Source organism: Lactuca serriola, chromosome 8, assembly GCF_051521515.1.
Source record: "Lactuca serriola cultivar US96UC23 chromosome 8, Lser_US96UC23_V15, whole genome shotgun sequence".
Lineage (NCBI taxonomy): Eukaryota > Viridiplantae > Streptophyta > Magnoliopsida > Asterales > Asteraceae > Lactuca > Lactuca serriola.
In genome coordinates this window covers 145,451,348-145,468,857 of record NC_136415.1, presented here as the reverse complement: position 1 = coordinate 145,468,857, position 17,510 = coordinate 145,451,348, and the positions used below count along the sequence as shown (strand labels likewise).

Here is a 17,510-nt window from a genome sequence, read left to right as displayed (position 1 = left end):
CAAAGGCAAGAGCCTTCCAGATGATGCTCGAGGCTGCGAAGGTGGCAGCAGACGTCGCTTCAGGTACCTTTCTTGCAAATGGTTTGCCTACAAATATACTATTTGATTCCAGAGCCAACTACTCCTTTGTGTCGCATAAATTTGGTGGGAAATTAGCATTGCCTGTAGAAAAACTTGATAATGCCCTGATTGTAGAAGTTTCCAGTGGCAAATTCGTACCTGTTAGTGATCGTATTAGGAACATCGTCATCGACCTAAATGGAAATGAATTCCATGAGGAGCTATTACCCATAGAGTTAAACAGTTTCGACATCGTTTTGGGTATGGATTGGCTTAGCGCCAACAATGCTGAGATTCAATGCCGAAAGAAGATAGTAAGGGTAAACCCAACTGGAAAGAGATCATTTATGGTGTACGGGGACAAACACAAAGTGAATTCTGGAATCATCTCCCTGATGAAAGCCAGAAAATGTTTGTCCAAAGGATGTGCATCATAATTGGCATTCGTAATCGATGCTAAGAAAGAAAAGAAAGAGGTGCAGAATATACCAGTTGTATGTGATTATCCGGAAGTCTTTCCCAAAGATCTACCCGGATTACCACCTGATAGGCAAGTGGAGTTTCGTATAGACTTGTTACCAGGAACGACACCGATAGCAAAAGCAACTTACCGATTAGCACTGGCAGAGAAGAAGGAGCTTATGACGCAACTTCAAGAGCTGTTGGACAACAGTTTCATCCGACCTAGTTCATCACCCTGGGGAGCTCCGGTGTTATTCGTGAAGAAAAAGGATGGAAGTATGAGAATGTGTATAGACTACCGAGAGATGAATAAGGCAACGGTGCAAAACAAGTATCCCTTGCCGAGGATTGATGACCTATTCGATCAGCTGGAAGGTTCGAGCTACTTCTCAAAGATCGATCTTAGGTCAGGATATCATCAGCTGAAGGTAAGAGAGCAGGACATTGAGAATACTGCATTTAGAACTAGATATGGACACTACGAGTTCTTGGTTATGTCATTTGGACTAACCAATGCTCCAGCAGCGTTCATGGATTTGATGAACAGGGTTTGTAAACCATTCCTCGATAAATCTGTGATAGTGTTCATCGAAGACATTATGATCTACTCGAAAAGCCAAGAGGAGCATGGCAAGCATCTACGGGAAGTGTTGGAAGTGTTAAAGAAGAAGAAGCTTTAGCTAAGTTCTCCAAATGTGACTTTTGGATATGAGAAGTCCAGTTCTTGGGTCACGTGGTTAACCAAGAAGGGATAATGGTTGACCCCACAAAGATCGAGGCTGTGATAAAGCGGGAACGTCCGAAAAGTCCCACAGAGATCCAAAGCTTTCTAGGACTAGCTGGATACTACCGACGATTTATCCAAGGCTTTTCTTCGATAGCATCTCCATTGACAGCTTTGACCCATAAAGGAGCTACATATAGGTGGAATGAGAAGCATGAAGAAGCGTTCGAGAAGCTGAAGAAGAAGCTATGTGAAGCACCGATACTTTCTCTAGCCGATGGAGTTGAAGACTTCGTGATCTATAATGACGCATCTAGAGTCGGGTTGGATTGTGTTCTGACCCAAAGAGAAAAGGTGATAGCATACGCATCTCGACAATTGAAAGAGAACGAAAAGAACTACCCCACTCACGATTTGGAGTTGGCAGCGGTAGTTTTCGCTCTAATGATATGGAGGCATTATCTCTACGGCACGAAGTGCAAGTTGTTCACTGATCATAAGAGTCTCTAGTATCTCTTTAATCAGAAGGAATTGAACATGAGGCAACGACGCTGGCTAGAGTTACTCAACAACTATGACTGTGAGATACTTTACCACCCTGGGTAGCAAATGTTGTTGCTGATGCTCTCAGTCGGAAAGTCAACCTCGAAAGGAAAAGGCCAAGAGCACTGAGAATTGAAGTCGTCTTGACGATTGTGGAAAGTATCAGGAATGCTCAAGAAGAAGCTTCAGAGAAGAATGACCGAAAGGAAGAACGTTTGGGCAAAACGTTAGTGTTCGGTATAAAGAGTCAAGGATTGAAGGTATTCCAAGATCGAATTTGGGTACCTAAGATGGGAGGAATAAGAGACCTTCTGATGGAAGAAGCGCACAAGACCATGTACTTGATTCATCCCGGTAGATCTAAAATGTATAGGGACCTAAAACCCTACTACTGGTGGCCGACGATGAAACTCGATGTTGCGAAGTTCGTGACCGAGTGTGTGACATGTGCGAGAGTTAAGGCTCAACATCAGAAACCGTATGGGAGTTTAGAACCTTTACCTGTACCCATGGGTAAATGGGAAGACATTACCATGGATTTTGTGACTAAACTGCCCAAAGCTAAGAGTGGTCACGACATGATTTTGGTGGTCGTGGATCATTTCACTAAGAGTGCACACTTCATAGCAGCCAATGAGAAGTGGTCTATGGATAAGCTCGCAAATGCTTACGTGAAGGAAATTGTAAGACTTCACGGTGTTCCTCTAACAATTGTATCAGATCGTGATAGTCGTTTCACGTCAAGATTTTGGAGAAGCCTACAAGAGGAATTGGGTACAAAATTGTGTTTGAGTACAACTTACCTCCGCAGACCGATGGCCAGAGCGAAAGAACGATTCAAACATTGGAAGATATGCTGAGAGTATGTACCCTCGAGTTCCAAGGGAACTGGGACGAGCATTTACCTTTGGTAGAATTTTCCTACAACAACAGTTTCCACTCGAGCATCAAGATGGCACCCTATCAAGAGTTGTACGGACAAAAGTGTCGTACGCCGTCTTGTTGGTTTGAGGCCGGAGAGAAGTAGTTTATGGGCCCCAAGATAGTCCATGAGACTGCTGAGAAGTTGAAAGTGATTAGGGAAAGGATGTTAGCAGCTCAAGATCGTCAAAAGAGCTATGCTGACAAGAAAAGACGACCGATGACCTTCGAAGTTGGGGATTCAGTTTTGCTTAAAGTCTCACTGTAGAAGGGACTTATAAGATTCCGGAAACGTGGAAAGTTGAGTCCAAGGTTTATTGGACCGTTCAAAGTTCTTTAGAAGATTGGGAACCAAGCTTACAAGCTTGAATTACCCGAAGAACTAGATGGTATTCATAACACCTTCCATGTGTGTTATTTGAGGAAATTCACAGGAGAAGTTCCCGACATAATTCCCATCTCAGAGTTAAGGATGGATGAGAATAAGAGGTTGATCGAAGAGCCTGTGGCAATTGTTGATCGTAAGACTAAGAAGTTACGGCGCAAGATGGTCGACTTAGTGCTAGTCCGATGGAAACATTCGAATGGGCCGAATCTCACTTGGGAAACAGAGGATGATATGATGAGTCGCTATCCACATCTGTTTGCTGATGCATGATTCCGGGACGGAATCATCCTAAGGGGGGAGAGAATTGTAACACCTGGGTTTCAAGGCTAAGCATTTTTGACAATGTAATAGTTTAGGTCAACTCTTGTAACTCTTTTTGAAGTAATAAAGATGAAATATTTGAGTATTATGTGAATTATGTGTATTTATGTGCTTATTATTTAATTATAAATGTATAATTAATAAAGAATAAAAATAAGCGTCAAAATTAAAGTGTGAGATAAGTCCTATATCTTTATATAAAGTTTTAGTGGTCGAAACAAGGATTCTGGGGATATAAAGAACGCCGAAATCCGAGTTATAACGAAGAAGTTATGACCTGTCGAAGTTTCGCGACAAAACCGACACGATACCGGAAAGCGTAAATAGTAAATTTACGATAGAGCGAGATTTATCCTTAGCGATCTAAACAAAAGTCATAGAATACGTTAAACTGAGAGCATCCATAAAAAGAACACCCAAATCTGATTTCGTATGAGGAAGTTATGATTTTTCGAAGTTTCGGATTAGCAGTGTACAACTCGAAATTCAAATATTAGATCGAACGGTTTTTAGCCGACATGACCTGAACAAGAATCGAAGATCTCGTTAAGAGTAGCGTAACAAGAAAAATATGGGCGAAAAAGGACGTCGAATGAAGAAGTTATGAATTTTTAATGGACCAATCTTGTCCCGGCTTGTTAATAATATAACTTTTAAAATAAAGTCAAAATTAGCCAACGGAGTCTAAAAGAAAGTTGTAGAGTATGTTCCCACCTTCGCGTGGATATAAAGAGTGTTAAAAACGGAGCTCGTACACGAAAGTTACGAATTTTTAAAGTTTATGATCGAATTTGCGAAGGCTGATAAGGACTTGATGACGTGGTGCGTTGTGGGCCGTCCATCGCTGATCAGTGAACGCTTTAGACTCGGACACGCCTTGCTTTGCTACGCCCAGCGTCCGAGGTCAAGTACGCGCGGCGTACCTTCGGCCTTATCTCTTCCGATGAATGCGAGACAGCTGGGTCCAGGTGGCGCCCTTATCCGAGGAACGCCCTGCGTAGCCAAGGAATACGCCCAGCGTAATCTGAGGCCTCGTTGGGTATAAAAGGGGGGAGAGGGTCTCCAACTTTTCACACCTTTCTTCACTCTCTCTTTAACTTCTTTCTCTCTCTAAGTGTCCTAAACACTCCTAAACCCTAGGGAACCTCCCTAGCACCCGAAGGAAGCCCCGAGGCTCCCGGAGTCCCGAGAAAAAGGGTCTTTCGGTTTCGAAATGCTGCTCCAAATAAAGCCCAGTTTTCTTTAAAATCCGCTGTAAGTGAGCTATGCTTACACAATTTTTAATATAGCTTTCAAATAATTATAGGAATGTTATTAGGTCCTTAAAATAATTATTTGGGCTATTATTATGAGTTATATCGAGTGTTATTTAACGCTTATATAATAATAATAATAGTCAGACTATTAATTTGTCACGGTTATCGTTAGACTAAACCCTAGTGGTATTGGTACTAGGTTTTGTCGAAGGAAAATTGTTTTGAGAGTATCGAAGTGCTGTCCGAGTGATGAGTCACCACCTTTCAAGTGAGCGAATAGTTACATTCATCTTACACATATATATGAAGTATTTTATATAAATTACGTGCTATGTGTGCATATTATCTGAATACTTGCTATCTATGCTGGATGAATGTTTTTATACATGTTTTCAATGATTTAAACTGTATATGTATTTTATATCTACGAAAATGTTGGGGGTAAAACATGGGTAGATGTAATAGGTGATGTGTGATAAAATGATGAGAGGCCTCGATGTTGATGTTGCTGATTCTGTCATCTAGCAGAGTATGGATGACGACCACAGACTCTTCTAGACAGCCGCGATCCAGTGGAACACTAGCAGGCTCGCAACCTGTAGGTGTTGTGAATGATGTGTTCACCGGTGTACTCCATCCCCCACATGGTTGCCTTTAGGACATTTATTGCTAAGGAATACCCTTAGTAGTAGTGTCCATCTCGATGATGATCCTTAGGCTAGGTCCCTTATGATAGGTGTTTATGGACGTAAAGTGAGGATAACGGGAATGGGTAATCGGATTATTGTTGATTGATGAAATTAACAAAATTAATAAAATTACTTATTGTGGGTTGAAAACCCTATGTGCTCACCAGGCTCCCAAGCCTGACCCACTCAGTTTTATGTATTACTGGTAGTGGCGCTCGAGCATAGTTGTGATGTGTTGGGATGAGGGATTACGGATATAGGCCTATAGATATGAAATAATGTAGTAAGGCTGATATTGTATTGTTTATACTTATGTACTGTATCGAACATGACATCCCGAGTCTTTTAATGAAATAAATTTCTAAGGAAATGCTTTTGATAACTCTTTGTCATATTATTGTTTTGGGACAAATTCCGAAACTCTTTTCTTAAAAGTTTACTCTGATTTTGAAATAAAGTATAGACAAAAAAAACACCGGTCTTTTCTGGCCGTGATTTTGGGGATGTCACATCTACCCCATCAACAACACCTATCCCAGAATCTACCCCATCACAACAACCAACCATGAATGGATGTGTAGTGGAAAGGGTAGAAGGTGAAAACAATTCCTCTGAAGATTGTGGAACAGATGGACGTTTAAATGTTCATGTTTGGAAAAATACATGAGTTACCATTCAAATCTTAATTACAACTTTTTATATGTATTAAATTTTGGTTTACACCTACATATCAATTCATAACTTAACACATCACATGATTACTTGCAGGCTAATGCCACCAGGCCCTTGTGTACACTTTATTAGTCAGTCCTTTAAACAAAGAGTAGATCCAGAAGGGTACGCTTGGGCACAAGTAAGTAAAGAAATACGTGAATTATATTGGGAGGAGTTTCAGGTAATTAACTATAAGTGATAAATTGTTGTTTGGTAAATATTTACACTTCAAATTATGTTTATATTGCTAATGTGTAGAAAAAATGTTGTTAGGATGAAACAATAGACTCGTTGGTGAGGCAAGCTTGGGCAAGGAAAGCGGCACAAAGTTATGGTCAATATCTCTTCAACATGAGGAGCCCAAAAAGAAACAAACATGGCTTTAAACCAGATCATATTCCACTGGAAGTCTGGAACTCCTGGCAATTAAAATGGAATACAGAAGAATACAAGCTAAAATCTGAGCAGAACAAGAAAAATAGGCGTAACGGTGTGGCTGATGGAGTAGCAAAACCTACACATAACGCTGGATCCGCATGTCATTTGAAGATAGCTTCTGATTTGTTAATTTTTTAAATGGTACATCGTATCAATGTTTGCATATGTTTATCTGTATATTAGACTTTTTATATGGTATTTATGCAGAAGTGGAAATTAGGACATGAGCCACTCCATAGTGAATTGTTCCTGTATACATACACTAAGAATCATGATGGAGTCACTTTCACAAATGAAAAAGATAGACAAATTCAGGTAATATTCATTTCATTTTAAATTAACTTTTACATTGTAGCTACTCCATAATATCATTCCTAAATTTGATATATTTTAACTTATAATATTTTAATTTTGTAGACGACCTATGCAGAAAAATCGGAAGAGTTGGAAGTTGAAGGTGTTGAGTTTAAGGAGGACAAGCTATTTTATGCTATAGTTGGTGGTCATGATAAAAAAAGAAGACTTTATGGATTAGGCTCTTTTGCAAAGGCGGTTCCAAATAGGAATGGTAAAACGGATGTATCTTACAATCCGGAAAAAATGATGAAATAGAAGAAATGAGGGATCTTGTTGCTAAACAAAAACAAAAAAAATGAAGAGCGTAAAGAAATGATCAACGCCCAACAAGAGGAAAACAAAGCAAGGGTCGGGCATCTTGAAAAACAAATTCAAATGACATTGGATCTTATTAATGTCTTTACAAAACAACAAGAGTAGTAGGTTGATATATGTTTATTGAAGATTATGTATTTTAGAGTAGCAACTTTCTTTTTTCCATGTAATAAATAATTATTTTGTTATTTTATGACATAATGGTTATGATTTTTTTTTATTTTTCTTTGTTTTTCATATATTACTACAAAATTATTTGGATATAATTTATAAATCAATTATCCATCGGTCCATATTGAATATGGTATATAATATATACACCACTAAAATTGCTAGGGATTCATGACCACGTAATTTGCTAGGAAGTGATCAAACGGAATTTGCTAGGGATTCATGACCACAAAATTTGCTAGGAGATCATCAAACGAAATTTGCTAGGGATTCAGCACGACGAAATTTGCTACGGAATCACCACTACAGAATTTACTAGGGAATGACCACCATGGAATTTACTAGGGAATGACCACCATGGAATTTACTAGGGAATCACCACCACAAAATTTGCTATGGATTCATCACAACGGAATTTGCTAGGGAATGACCACCACAGAATTTGCTACGGAATCACCACCATGGAATTTGTTAGGGAATCACGACCACGAAATTTGTGATGGAATGACTACCACAGATTGTGCGATGGAATCCTACTATGAAATACACGATGAAATACCACTTACCATGGATTTCATTCCATTGTCACATTTCTGACGGAATTATCTTTTCCGTTGCAAACCCTCGCTACGACGTTTTTAGGGATGAAAATAGGTCATTGCAAATTCCGTCGCTAATCGTCATTTGCAACGGAATTTCAGCTTTTAGCAACGGATTCCTCCGTAGCAAAATCTCATTTTTCTTGTAGTGTCGCACTTGGAGAAATTTGTAAAAAGTCTCTCCCTCCTCAAGGTCTTAAGCACCTCTTTCAAGTGCTCCTCGTGCAGCTTCTGCGTGTTGGAATAGAAGAACATATCATCAATAAAGACTATCACAGACTGATCCAACATCATTCTGCACACGCGGTTTATGAGATCCATTAATGTGGTAGGAGCATTGGTGAGCCCAAATGGCATCACCACGAACTCATAATGGCTATAGCGAGTCCGGAAAGATTTCTTCTGTACATGCGTGTCCCTGACTCGCATATGATGATAACCCGATCGCAGATAAATCTTGGAGAACCAAGATGTACCTTGAAGCTGGTCGAAAAGGTCATCAATCCTCGGGAGGGGATAACGGTTCTTCACCGTTACCTTATTCAGCTCTCGATAGCCGATACACATCCAATGGGATCCGTCCTTCATCTTCACAAATAGAATCGGGTATCACCAAGTCGAACTGCTCGGTCTAATGCATCTTTTGTCTAATAGCTCATGCAGATGTGAATACAACTCCTGCATCATGAGATGAGCCAACCGATACAGTGCTCTGGCTATCGGAGCCGCAACTGGAATCAAATCAATCCTGAAATCCACCTGCCTCTCCGGAGGTACCCTAGGAAAATCCTCCAGGGACACATCCGGATACTCACGCATAATCGACATATTGTCCAAGGTCTCCATACCCAAAATCCAGGTTTCCATGACATAAGCGACAAAACCCGAACAACCTTGATGAAGATAGTGTCAGGCTTTTGCTGCTGAACACATAATCGACCAACGCTGCGGTTTCTCACCCTGAATCACCAACTCTGCTCCAATTGAGGTTCGATCCCGCACTAACTGCTGCTCACAGTCCATCACTACCCTATTAGGGCTCAACCAATCCATGCCCACGATGACCTTGTTCCCACGTAAAGGAATGGGAACCAGATCAACCAGATACCGCTCACTAAACAATTGAAGGGTACAATCCTGATGAACCCTCGTGACCCTGACCGTCCTATCATCAACAATATGTACATCAAGAGGACGATCTAGCTCCCTTGGAGCTCCATCAAACCTCTTTCTAAGAGCTAGAGACACAAAAGATCGGGTAGCCCCCGAATGAAATAATACCAAGGCAGAGATACTGTTCACGAGGAACAATATGAAAATCAAACACATAAACATAAGCGACAATCTATTAAGGATAAAGAGATAAGGAGAAGATACATACCTTTCACAACATCAGGAGGTGCTCGCACCTCCTCTGCCGTCAGATGGAATGCCCTACTCTTTGCTGCTGGTGTATTTGCCCGGCCCTGACGGTCGTTAGTAATTCTCAATGTCGCAGGAGCGAGTGCTGATACTAGTCCTCCCGCAGCCAAAATTGGACAATGGGCCTTCTTGTTGCCCCTTTGATTGCACTGAAAGCAAATTAGATCAAATACCAGAGTGATGGGGTTGGTAGCAGTACAATCTCTACTGATGTGACAAGTCCAACCGCACTTGAAGAAGCCAGTACCCACCTCTCTCCACGTCCCCTCGTGCGTCTTGCCGCACTTGCCAAAACTGCTACGACAATGATGGCCTCTCTGTCTAGAATCAGATACATTGGGTTTCTTTCTCGAACCCTCAACACTGGCAGTAGAATCTGGCTTCCTCTTTCTCTCCATCTCTAAGTCAATTTCCGTCTCCCTCGCCCTCGCTATCATGTCTTCCAGCGTCTTGCAGCTGGATCGGCTAACAAACTGCCGGATATCACTCTTCAGCACCTCGTGGTACCAGGCCTTCTTCATCTCCTAGTCCACCGCATACTACGGAACCAGAAGTTCCCTATCCCTGAACGTAGTGGTGATCTCAGTCACCGTGTCAATAGTGTAATAGAGATCCTTAAACTCCCGCACCAGTTGCTGCACCTCAATCATTGATGCAAACTCGGCTCGAAACCTGGTCGAAAAATCACTCTAGGTCATCAAATCAATAGCATTATCTCCTACAACATGCTCTACCACCTCCCATCAATCACGAGCCCTTTTCTTCAGGAGGCAGGAAGCTAGTTTGAACCCACCCCGACACCGGGAGTGCTCACGTACGGATCCTATGCTTCCAATAGTACTACCTTCCACATCTATCTGTACTTTCCTCAATGAGTGCTTTAACTCATCCAAATTTCTCTATAACTAACAAATCCCTCACAGCTAAGGCTCCTAACACTAAATCTTATCCTAGGTTCTCCTAGGGGAACTCCATACCACTATCCGCCATCAACTATAGAAGGAACTCATGCTAACTAGCTCTAAATATCTTATGAATACAATTACATATTATAAAATCTAGATAATTCTTCAAATGAAAGGTCTCTCACTACAACGGTTGGACTCAAACAAGAGCAACCCAATAGAGTCAAACCTAACCTTCTAAAATTATTTAGTTTTCATAATATATAACTTAGCATGTTCACTTACTAACTAGATGAAATTAGCAAGATCTCCTAAAAGCACAAAGCAAGCTACATTCGAGTATTAAGTAGTCAGAAGAGATCTCCTATATCCTTAGCTCTAATCTAGCATGCGATTCATAGGTTCACAATTCAAAACATATAACATGTATGGGTATTTTGGGATAACTTACTTGAGCTTGGCTGATTGCACGCACCATACCCTTTTCTCCTTTAGAAGTCCTTTTTATAAAAATGTTTTTCTTTGAAAGTTTTCTACCAAGTCCTTAGTTTGAGTTTAGACACACCCGAGAGTGTGCGCAAATCCCTCAAACCAAGGCTCTAATACCAACTTGTAACATCCAACAATATGGTCCTAAAAAGTTCAATTCAATAATAAATAAAATAGTATTTTTCCCATAACATGCAAACATTTGAATAAAACCAATGTATCAACTTGTCATAAATCAGAGTAAAACATCACAACAGAATCTCAGTGGTGTGTGCGATGGATTCATCCTCAGCTCTTCCCTTTACAATTGGAAGTACCTGAAACATAATCTAAAAATGTAAGCACAAAGCTTAGTGAGTTCCCCCAAAATACCACATACCATACATACAATAAACATATAGTGGGCCCCGCCCAACACTGGGTCCTGTTCGGCATAGGGCCCTGCCCGACATCGAGAAGAGCTCAGTAAAACGGGCCCCACCCAACATACAATAACAAATATCAAATAAACACATACACATGCAATAATCACAGAGATACATAGCATACAAATATTCATCAGGCCCCGCCCAACATTGGGCCTTAGCTTAGAAAACATATAAACACAAACACATGAAAGAGTCACAAAGACAACTAGCATACTAACAACATAATATAAACATGGGCCGGTATTGGTACCTTCGACCCGCTAAACCCGGTAAGGAAACTCACCTCGAATACAAAAAGGTAGCCGAATGGATCTTGAATCCGAATATCGAGTCTACTCAACCCCTAAACATAAATGATTTCCTTAAGTAAAACACAAAATGCCCAAAATCCCCTTATAGGTCAAACTTGGTCAAAGACTAAAGTCAAAGTCAAAGTCAACAATCCGAGTTGACCCAACTCGCCGAGTTGTCCTTCAAGTCGCCGAGTTTATCTGTTAGTCTACAAAGACGGGAAGAAACTGATCCAACTCGCTGAGCTCACCCATAAACTCGTCGAGTTCGCCAATAATCCAACATCTTAATTCATTAAGATGGCCTTAACGAAACTAAGAGTTTCATGACTCAGATCTTAACTTAAATGGACTCAAGAAGGGTAAAGTTTCCAAATTTACCCCTAAGAACCACCAAAATAGGTTCAAAACCCAAACCCTAGGCTTAAAAGGGTAAGGACTTAATCATTAAGCAATAAATCAGCAAAGGCATAACCCGAAATTACAGATCTGGCCCTAAAAGTTGAATGACTACGTAAAGTTTCCAACTTCACACTCATGCATGACTAGAAGAAGTTCAAATGCTCAAAAGAATCCATAAGAAGGACTTAATGAATGCATGACGCCCTTAATACCATATAAAAGAATATTACTTGGGACGTCCTACAACCCCATCAACCACCAAAACATAGCTAAAAGCATATAAACTAACTGAAAAAGAGATCAAAGCAAATATTAAGCAAGGTTAGAACTTTATACCTGAAATGTGCTGGAATTAGTGCAAAGAATTAATATCGGAAGGCTCCTACTTAAACCACCACCTTGCACCAAGCTTCTCTTCCTTCAATGAGCTTCAAACACACAAAAACACTCCCACAATAAGCTCACAATACTCAAGGAGGCTCTAGGGTTTTGAGATTAGGGTTAGCGGCTCTAGAGGCTAGAAATGAGGCCAACACCTGGGACTTAAGGTTTTTAAATAGGGTGCAAAACCCCAAAATTAAGGTTTCCTTCCAGCTGCCAACTCGCCGGTTTGAGGCACCTCAACTCGTCGAGTTGACTCATAAAACTTTGCGGTTAAAATAACTTCGACACAACGAGTTGAGGCTTCTAACTCAATGATTCTTCCAATAAAAATGCAATTAATTTAGAAATCAATTCATACCAGAAACCAAGCACTACAAATCCATTTATAGAGGTTAGAATGAAATAAAAAACAACCAAAAGGTTTTTAGAATGACACCTTTGAAGCCTTTGAATCCACTTGGTTATGGAGTGTTGATGAAGATAGCAATAATCAAAGAAAATGACTTCTCTATGTGTACACACCATTAAGAGTAAGGCACTTGGAATGATAGTTCCTTCTTGTAATACTTTGTTCTTTAAGCCTTAAGTGCTTAAACAATTAAGCACTAAAGGAACACACAAAGTAAGGTTTTAAACACCAACACCTAGATTCAAAAGGGAAAGTGTTCTTGAGCCTTATGTTGAGAGAAAAACTTGAACAAACATTAGTCACACGATAATATAATGCAAAATAATAATTTAATCTTGAAGGATCTTGTTAGCTCAACAATAATAAGTTAGAAGAGTTATATTGCGGAAATATAAAGGAAATAAATAGTAACAAGTTATATCAAGTAGACACCAAGTTGATTCATAACAAGGTTTGCATGCAAACACAAGTTAGTAAGTGCGATAAATTAAAGTGAAGAGGGACTCGGTTTATCAGAAGATAATAGAGATAGAGATGAACGATCTGGTATTTCAATAAGCGTTCAGGAAGTGGTAATTATACATGAAGAGGGATGCTCTATTTATAGAGTCCCGAAAGTTACATTGATGAGTAAAATAATATAAAAACTACTAACTACGGTGACCATGAATGGTTCACTGGATAATACAATGTAAACAAGCAATGCCTGTAGAGCAACATAAAAAGTCTTCATGTATCGTCCATCTCTGCAGTTGGTCTTCAAGTCTGCAGTTAACAAACGACAAAATCAATCTCCGATCATATCTTCTCTACGGTATCATCAAGACAACAGGTCTTCGGTTCCTTAGTTGTAGAGGGTCACTTTTTGTTTCAACAATTTCCCCCAATGTGACCTCTCAACTATTTTCTTCTTTTTTGCATTTTAAGGAACTTGATGACAATCCACCAAAACTTTCTCACTTCAAACAACCACATGATTCTTCTTGAAATCTCGAACTTGACTTCATCAGTTGTGTGCTTTGATCTTTGCACTGAAGCCAGAGTGACATCCAGTTGCTTCTTTGTTAGTTGATGGATTGCGGATATAGAAAGAAGTACTTGGGACCATATTGAGTTTTCTTATAGACGACCCTGAGCTCCGAGTAGCTTGTTGCACCAAGGGACAAATCTTGGAATCCTTTAGTGTACTTTGGTATTGGCTCTAAGGGAGAAAAATCGAGCTTGTTGGCAAGGACTAGGTGTATTTCAGCATCAATCTTTCCGAAGTCACAAACCAAACCCTTTAAGAATTCACAATCCCTTTCAAAGGCTACCTTCATCTTTGGATATTTTCAGCCTTAAGCTAAAACACCTGGGCTATCAAAATATCTCTTCGGGGTTCATACACACGAAATCCGCTTGGCTTATGATGTACTCACTTCCTCTTCTGTTTAGGATGTATTAAAAAAAATTCACTTTTCATGAATTTCATAACTTTTAAATTCTTTACCCCATCTGGTTTGTCATTGGACCATTCTCAAACTCGGACCCATGCTTAGTGTGAAAGACGTTTAATCGTTCGAACTCCATTGGGAGTCTTCTATCATCCACAAGGTTGAGATCAAGAGATTGAAAGATTAGGAAATATTATGGGAATTAGGAGAAATGGGAATGTCCCAATAGCCATCTGATGGAGGTTCAACACAGGTGAGATGAGGAGTGTAATCAACATCAAAAAGTCTATGGGTTGGGTTCATTCATGAATTGATCAGGGTTTCATCGAATGTAGTATCAAACCCTTGTTCCTTCTAATTTTCATCTGCAAACTTGGATGCTCTCCAGTCACGTTTCTTTTGGGTTGTGGCCGGAGAGTCATTGGAATGATCTGAGGACATTCCTTCTTCCATATTCTTGGAGTTGAGAGAAGTTGATTGTTGAGGAGAAGATTGAGAATTTGTGTTTTGTGGAGAATTTTAAGGAGTCTTTTGTGATGAAGACCAAGGAGTTGGTTCTTTGTTGAGCTCTGCGGTAGGTGGTTGATCTCATGGAGGAATTTGAGAATGAAAAACTGATGGATTTTTAGACTTTGAAGGTTCTTGTTCTCTGTTTCGAGCACTTCACTTTCTCCTTTTGAGGAAGCAGGCTCCAGCTGCTCCTCAAACCATTGCTTCAACCCGTCAATTTTCTGAAACGTCTCTTTGAACTGGGTTTTCATTTGATCACAAACTTCTTGATTGTTGGGGATCTTTGAATTGAAGAGAAGTTTATAAATCTCCTTTGTAAGGCGGAGAATTCCATCAACACTCTCATTGGCCGTGTGTTATCATCTTAATCCTTTGATGATATCTTGGAGAACCGCAAACCCTAATTCATATGCGGTGTTTGTTTCCTCAACAAGCTGTTTAGAATTGCTTGCTTGAGTTTGAAGGGTCTGTTGGCACTCGGTTCTTAATTCTTTTACTTCCTTGATGAAGTTTTCAACCTTTGACATGAATTCCTTATGGTCTGTAGTCCGTTGATTGTCGAGGTTCCTGATGCCCATTTCGATCCGCAGAAGAATCCTCTCTGCAGTCATTCTCTCTCTTTTCTCCAAAATCTCAACACGTTCAACAAGTGACTACGGTGTTGGAACGTCAGTGCTCTGCGGTGCTCTGGTGGCGACTACGGCTAAGATTTGGTTGACTTTGGCTTGAAAGTTGAGAAATTCTTTTCTTGAAACTTCTATCTTTTTTTTCTTCTTTTGCTTGGGTTTTGAAGTGGAATGTTGAGATCCACATGATTATTCATCATCAACAACCATGATGAAATCATTAGAAGGAGGAGGCTGTTGAATATCATCGAGATTGTCCTCATCAAGACCAAAAATTGGGGCTGAGCTGATCTCGATCGCGGTACCATCGTCATTTGAATCATGAACTTCATCATTTACAGGGGGATTTGAATGACCAACTACATCCTCCATGTCTTGAACTTGTTGAACAATATGTTCCATTGTGGACATCGATTGCTGAATTGCCAAAATCTTGTGAATTGTTTTGGCATTATTGATTATTGTGGCCCACTATGTCACCATAAGTTAGAGAGATTCTTCCTTTGGTTGTTGTTGTACTTGTTGAGCCTTTCTCGCTTTCAAATCTCTTTTTAAAAGCTTCAAACTTACATAACCCAGAATCTGTTGTAGGACAGTATTGAGTCCAAGAGTCATCAGATGCATATGCATCAAGTCCTTGGTGCACTGAGGTGTCCCTCGGGTTCATGGATCCTTGCAAGTTGTTGCTCCCCATGCCTAAACCGCTTGAATGTAATGAAGGCGGTATAGGGTTTCCAGAGCTGCCTTGGTCTCCTTGATCAAAAATCAAGTTTGGCCTCGGCTCTTTTCTGGTAAGGGTTGAGATAGAAGTTCCCTGCGGTGCAACATGTGTATCAAGTGTATGTGTGACTCGAAGAAAAATGGAGTGCAATTCGTCGGGTTCAAAGATGTGAAACCGTAGAGCCTTGGATACCACAGGGTGAGTAGTAACAACTGGATCCACTTGGGGTTCTAAATGGGGGGTCTGTCTCCATCATGAGATGAAACATATACACTTGCTGTATCTGAGTGGTTAGTTGGGGCTCTTTCGGTTGACTCTGCGGTGACTCAAATGGCTGCAAAGTCTTTTTGAGAAACTCCTACATGCGCCTTGGATCACATTTGGCTAGGACTAGGGATGATCTTCAATTTCTTTATCCTAAAAACATCTTGGTATTCTGAAGGCTCATCTTGATGTTCATCAATGACATTAATGGGTATGTCATGAGCTTGCGAAGTAAAAAATCGGATTGTGGGAGTAGGCTCTGTAGTCTTATCCTTTCTCTCCTTTGGAGAACCAGCTCTCTTGACAACAATATTCACGGGGGTTTTTCTTGCAAGGGATTTGACTCTTTTTGATTTTTGTTGCGAGACCTGGTCTTCGGTGAGCTGAATGGGTCTAGGCACGGAAGATTGATATGGGGAAATATCACTCATAACCATGATATGATCAGCCACCTCTACGGTAGTGAGTCCAATGGACTCTAGAATATACATTTACGAATAGGACCAAAAATGAATTGATCCTTGGAAGGATTGTACCTCTTAAGATCGCAAGCTAAGAACAAGTTGGTTTCGTTGCCCATGCTAAGTTTAACATCCTTGTGTAGATCAACAAGGCATAATGACCAGAACCTTGAAAATGTGAGCTCTGTCACGCCTTCTTTTGGTGCATCCTTGGAGATGTATTGCAGAAAGTCATCCCATATGATTTACCCGTAGTTGACAGCATTCCCCGTGAAGAAACTCCATATTATGTCCAAAAGTTATTTTCCCATGTTATCTGTCCCTCTTATTCTACCTGAGAGACACTTGATCACAAAATGACAAACAAAATACCAAACAACAGGCAATTTGCTTTTCTTGAATTCTCCTACGCATTTGAGTTTTGTTTGACACCCCATTTAATAAAGTGCGGAAAAAAAGTCTGTTGAGCTTGGAGAGTACAACTTTTTTGAAGGATCCTTAGATTGATTGAAGAAATTAAAGGAACTTTTCTTTGAACAGAACCACCAAAGAGTCATCGATGAGATTCAGATGAACTTCTTGAAGAATGTGGTTAGGTCTAAAAGCAGAGAATGCACATTTGTAGAGAACTGCCAATGGAACCGCTTTAGTGAATGAATCGACCGCGCCAAACAAAGAGCGAGTTAGAAGAAACTCGATCATCAGTTTGATGGCTTCATTGTACAATTGATAATCTTCAAAGATGCATCTGTAATTGCCGGGAGTAATCAATGGAGTGAGGTCTTTGATCGTGAACTCATACCCCATT

General features: G+C 40.3%; 1 protein-coding gene across 1 annotated transcript in view; it reads left to right on the top strand.

Annotated features, from left to right (window-relative positions):
- LOC145067478 (uncharacterized) overlaps positions 1-7,128 on the top strand; it is a 40,208-nt gene extending 33,080 nt beyond the window's left edge. Inside the window, exons 2-5 of the mRNA XM_079014614.1 lie at positions 6,133-6,259; positions 6,352-6,612; positions 6,724-6,831; positions 6,934-7,128. Of these exons, the coding sequence (XP_078870740.1) occupies positions 6,133-6,259; positions 6,352-6,612; positions 6,724-6,831; positions 6,934-7,128 (691 nt within the window). The remainder of the gene's footprint in view (positions 1-6,132; positions 6,260-6,351; positions 6,613-6,723; positions 6,832-6,933) is intronic.
- Positions 7,129-17,510: the final 10,382 nt, after the last annotated feature.